We start from the raw sequence: 5,197 nt of genomic DNA, 5'->3' as shown, positions 1-5,197 counted from the left end.
CTGGTCTCCTCCCATCCCCCCCCCCCACGCCTGCCCGCCGCGTGCCTGCGTATGGACCCGGGTTCTCTCCTGTCCCCCTCCAGCCTTCCAGGAGGTCTCCAGCACAGTCTATGCAAAGGAGGGGGAGCAGATGAACTTTTCCTTCCCACTCACATTCGAAGATGAAAATCTGAGCGGGGAGCTGAGTTGGCTGCAGGCAAACGGGAATTCCTCCCCCCAGTCCTGGATCACCTTCAGACTGAACAAAAAGACGGTGACTGTGGGAAAGACTCGCAAGGACCTCAAGCTCCGCATGAGCAAGGGGCTCCCCCTCCACCTGACTCTGCCCCAGGCTTTGCCTCAGTACGCAGGTTCTGGAAACCTGACCCTGAATCTCACCAAGGGGAAGCTGTATCAGGAAGTGAACCTCGTAGTGATGAGAGGTGAGGAGATAGGCTGAGAAGGGGAGGGCGGGGTGGGGCTGGAGGGACCTGGCCCTGGGACCCTCCAAGGTAGGACAGGCCCCCAGAGGGATGCCTAGGCCCTGGCTGCCTGATGGAGCCAATCAAGGGCTGGTTTTGAACTGCCGTCGCAATCCTCTGTCCGTCGTCCCGTCCCTGACATCCAAGAGCCGGCCTAGGGTGGCCTCCACTAGAATTCCCAGGGGGCCTCCCTGAGAACCAGGCTCTAGTTCTGCCTGTGCCCAACCCTCTGTGACCCCGACTAAGCCCCTCCCCTCTGTGGGTCGGCTTTCTCCTAAGGAGGATAACAGTATGACAGTGATGGTGACAATGTCAGGCGCCACATTGAGTTCTCCCCATCCTTATTTCCTTAATCATCATAACAACTTCACAAATAATAATGGCTAATATTTGATGCTTTGTACCTGCCAGGCCCCAGTCAAGCACTCTACGTGTATTTCTCCATTTAATTTTTGTCTGGGGCTCAGGTGGGTAAGTAACTTGTTCAGGGACTCACAGATAGTAAGCAGTGGGGCTGGGGTTCAAATCTAAGACTGTTGGACCTCAAAAACCCTGTTTCCTCCATTATAACTGCATGAAAATGTGCTCTGAGAGGCTAAAAGAGGAATGCCAATGTAAAGGATCATTTTCATTGTCCTGAGAATCCCCTTAGAGCATGGAGGTGCAGGGAACCCAGAGGTCCAGGCTCCCAGTCTCAGGCTCTTGTCCCTCTGCAGTGACTAAGTCCCCGAACAGTTTGACCTGTGAGGTGCTGGGACCCACCTCCCCCAGGCTGACACTGAGCTTGAAGATGGAGAACCAGAGTATGAGGGTCTCCGATCAGCAGAAGCTGGTGACGGTGCTGGGCCCTGAAGCGGGGATGTGGCGGTGTCTACTGAGCGACAAGGGCAAAGTCCTGCTGGAATCCGAGGTCAAGAGTGAGTGAGAGTCCAGATTCTGTGGCCGAACCCCGAGCCCCGGCCTCCTCCACCGCGGGACCCTCCCAAGGCTGGTGGAGACCACCCAGCCTCCCAGTTGCTCTGAGATGGGTGGGTTATAGGTATGGTGCCCGGACACAGGGGTGATGAGGTGAAGTGGGGTGTGGTCCTGGGCTCTTGGAGTCCTACAAGTTCCCATCTCCCTAAGGTCTACAGCCCAGGAATGGGGTCCACCTGACCAAGAGCCCCCCTCCCTGGCTCCTCTCCAAACCCAGACAGACAGACACACGCACACATACACACATTCATGCGCACGGCACATGGCGTGGACCGCCGCTTCTAGCTCCCCAGGGTACAGTGCAGTGTCTAAACCTTAAAACCCCTTCCCCAGCCTTTCCCTTCCAGCCCTGGGGGCCCCTGAGGGCCCCGTGCACCCTGCCCCGCTCTCCCAGCCCAAGGACCAGACCCAAGTGTGGCAGGGCAATGAGGCCCTCCCTCCTCGGTGCCCCCGCTGCGTGCCCTGTGCCTGAGTGCAGCGGGCAGGGAGCTGAGCACAGTGCTCTCTTGCAGTTTTGCCCCGGGTGCTCACCCACGCCTGGCCGAAGCTTCTGGCTGTGGTGCTGGGGGGGATCACCAGCCTTCTGCTCCTCACTGGATTTTGCATATTCTCTGCTAAATGCTGGCACCGCAGGGTGAGTGACCCTCCCCAGACGCCCTCGTTCCCCCGCGGGGCACTTGCGCACCTGAGGCCTGTACGGCAACAAGGATACCCTGTGTCAATGACCTGCTTCTGCTCTGGCTCCCTCGGCCCAATGCTCAGCAACCTCACTGCCAGCTGGGCCCTGTCCCAGATCCCACGCGGAGGGAGAGACAGGCAGGCGCAGAGTTAATTCTGGGACAGATGGCCTCAGCCACAGTCACTGCCTCTCCCCTCCCACGCCCCCCTCCAAGGGGCAGCTCCCTTTCAGAGACCTGGGACCCTCACGACTCCTCTCTTTCTCCCTGGACAGCGCCGGGCAGAGCGGACGTCTCAGATCAAGAGACTTCTCAGTGAGAAGAAGACCTGCCACTGCTCGCAGTAACTAGGGGGCAGAGAGGGGAGGGGGCAGAAGAGGGGGAGGGGGGCAGAGAGGGGGAGGGGCAGAAGAGGGGGAAGGGAGGGAAGGAAGGGAAGAGGAGATGGGGGCTAGAGGGAGGTGGTGGAGAGGAGAGAAGCGGGCAGGGATGGCCCAGGAGGTAGGTAGCTGGCGGGAGGTGGAGGACGGCGAGATGAGGGGCAGGGGGCCTGCGATGTGTCCGGAGGCCATCACTGAGCCGGAAGAGAAAAGCAGGGTCTGGGAGCCAGGGAGGGCCTGGAAAGCAAGGAGTTGGGGAGGGAACAGACGTGCTCCTCTTATTCTTCGTCCCTCCAGCCGGCTCCAGAAGACACGTAATCTCACCTGAGGCCCCAGCCAGGAGGAGCTTCCCACCTGCAGCCTCCCCAGCTGGCTCCCCCTGCATTTCCTGTTGGTCTCCTGGGCCTGCGGAGCAGATGAATGTAGCCGGCATAGCGCCTCTGTCCGCCTCCTGCCCTCCCCGCCCAGTGGGCCTTGGGTCCCCTCTTCCAGAGGCTCACTCACACCCCCTCTTCCCCATTTCCTTTTCACTCAAACCCTAGCCCTTCTTTGATGATATTTTCTCGACCCGCTCCCTCACTGCTCACTTGCATCTCAGGGGAGCACGTGGGACCAGCCCTGCCTGGCCTGGAGGGTGAGGCTGGGTGTCTGAGGCACAGAAGCACAGGGCTGTCACTGTACGGGAGAGGACCCTGGGACCAGAGAAGGCAGGGAGTAGCCGAAGGTCACACAGCCAGTCAAGGACGGATCTAGATCCAAAGGCTCCTGAGTACCAGCCTGTGCTGCTCCATTCTGCCCACGTCTTACCCTGTGTTAGCAGAACCACAGACTTACATCCTGACCTGGGCACAGACCAGCACCCTGGGCACACTCGTGCGCAGATACACTTCCTTACCACCCAAGCAGCGTGGAGCTGTCTACAAATCAGTTTCACATCCTTAGTCTATTTGAACCTCATGAAAATCCTACAAGACTGGTAGTGACAGGACCAAGATTATTATCTCCAGTTTATAGACCAGAAATGGAATGCAGAGAGGTCAGATGATTGCCTAGGTTCACACGGCTAGTACGTGGGCTAGCCCAGGTCTCTTGACCTCTAGGTCCACTGCTATCTCTTGAACACAGGGACAAATACCACACACATCTCTGCAGTTGGCTGGTCATAGATGCCCGGCACTACCTTGGATTCCCTTCACCACAGGGAGGTTGCCTCAGAGAGTTCAGGGCCTCCCTGCCGCGGATCCCTCCTTCATCACAGCAGAATCCTATTACCAGAGGACAAAACCTGCAGTTCTCCTAATCAGGGCACAGGCTGCGAGCACGGGCCCTGTGGGAGAGTGTCCAGTGACCCGCCACTCACCCTATCAGAACCTTCTAGAAGGTGAGCTTTGCCAGGGGGACAGGGTGGGGAGCTGGCCAGAGAATTTGTCACCAAATTCAGAACATCCTCCTTCCCATCAGAGGGAAACTGAGGCTCAGGGCAGGGGAGGAAAGAGTGGGGGTCTATGAGGTGGAGGGAGTCTGGGCCTCAGAGATACCCCCTGGGCCTCAGTCTCCCTGCCCCATACCCTGCTTCATCCCTCCCCCAAATGACTCAGGAGACAAGAGAATTGGGTTTACAAGTTTTCTTCTTCCTCCTCTTTTTGATCCATTTCTCTCAGGATCCCCAGCCTCCTCTGCCTCTCTCTCCTCCCTTCCCTTTCTCACCACCTCCCGCAGTCCCTACCCTTTTCCCCTTTTCCCCTTTTCCCCTTTTCCTTTCCCTCCAGCTTGCCTCTTCCAGGAAGAACACCCGGTTGTCTCCAGGGCTCCCCATGGCTTGCTTTGTATTCCTGCCCACTCCCCCACCCCTGCCTCCCTGAGCTGACAGAAAAATCCAAGAGACTGACTTTAAGGAAGATGCTCTTTTTCATTTGTGTGTGTGTGTGTGTGTGTGTGTGTGTGTGTGTGAGAGAGAGAGAGAGAGAGAGAGAGAGAGAGAGAGAGAGAGAGAGATGGCTCTTTTCTGGGGACCTGGAATCTTCTGATCTGTGGGGTCAGACCCAGTGGAGAGGTTGCCAGTCTTGCCCCAGGAAGGAGACGAAGTTTCCCTGGGGAGGAAAAAAATCCTCTGGAGGCCGATTACCCACCTCCCCACCCCAGAGGGCCCTGAGTGTGCGGGTGTGTGATACACTGAAGGAGAGAGACCGCAGGGGCCGTGTGTGCCCTGCACGTGAAAAACTGTGATGTGTGCGGGAGAATTGTGTGTGTCGCCCACACAAGTGTGAATTTGTGCTCCAGGAGGGGGAAGCGGTGTGTATTGGTGGGGTGCTTTCTTTCAGCCTGTGTACCCCGCATCCCGCAAGCAGCCCCAGCGTCCTCACCAGCGCCCCTCACTCGGCAGCCTCCAGCACATGCCCGCGTGAGCTACGCCCGGGCACAGACCTTACAGATACACACAGTGACACTCGGTGACACACGTGTCCAACTCCCCGAGCAACACCAGCTGCCTCATCGAGCTTGAGTTCGTGTTGAAAACCGGGTGGGGTGGGGGCAGGACACGATCCAGTTCTCCAATGAAGCCGGTTCCCCGCCGTCCTCCTCGCTCCCTCCCTCCTGGCGCCTTCTTCGCCCCTCCCCCTCCAAGTCCCCACCGCCCGGTCCCCCGCCCCGCGCTCGCCCCCGCCCCTCAAGGCTCCCCCCCCCCCCCCCCCCCCCCCCCCGC

At 58.8% G+C, this 5,197-nt stretch overlaps 2 protein-coding genes across 3 annotated transcripts in view; both read left to right on the top strand.

The window, feature by feature from the left end:
- The window catches only part of CD4 (CD4 molecule), a 13,099-nt gene extending 10,275 nt beyond the window's left edge, over positions 1-2,824 (top strand). The window contains exons 5-9 of the mRNA XM_007469401.1: positions 84-422; positions 1,178-1,378; positions 1,949-2,070; positions 2,389-2,456; positions 2,791-2,824. Coding sequence (XP_007469463.1) covers positions 84-422; positions 1,178-1,378; positions 1,949-2,070; positions 2,389-2,456; positions 2,791-2,821 — 761 coding nt within the window. The 3' untranslated portion in view covers positions 2,822-2,824. The remainder of the gene's footprint in view (positions 1-83; positions 423-1,177; positions 1,379-1,948; positions 2,071-2,388; positions 2,457-2,790) is intronic.
- The window catches only part of GPR162 (G protein-coupled receptor 162), a 24,349-nt gene that overhangs the window by 13,400 nt on the left and 5,752 nt on the right, over positions 1-5,197 (top strand). For both annotated transcript variants that reach the window (XM_007469403.1, XM_007469402.1), the window contains exons 3-5: positions 752-764; positions 3,205-3,217; positions 3,526-3,529. The gene's annotated coding sequence lies outside the window, so the exon portion shown is untranslated. The remainder of the gene's footprint in view (positions 1-751; positions 765-3,204; positions 3,218-3,525; positions 3,530-5,197) is intronic.

The sequence above is a fragment of the Lipotes vexillifer genome, unplaced genomic scaffold (assembly GCF_000442215.2).
Source record: "Lipotes vexillifer unplaced genomic scaffold, Lipotes_vexillifer_v1.1 scaffold395, whole genome shotgun sequence".
NCBI lineage: Eukaryota > Metazoa > Chordata > Mammalia > Artiodactyla > Lipotidae > Lipotes > Lipotes vexillifer.
This window is presented reverse-complemented; position numbering and strand designations above follow the sequence as displayed.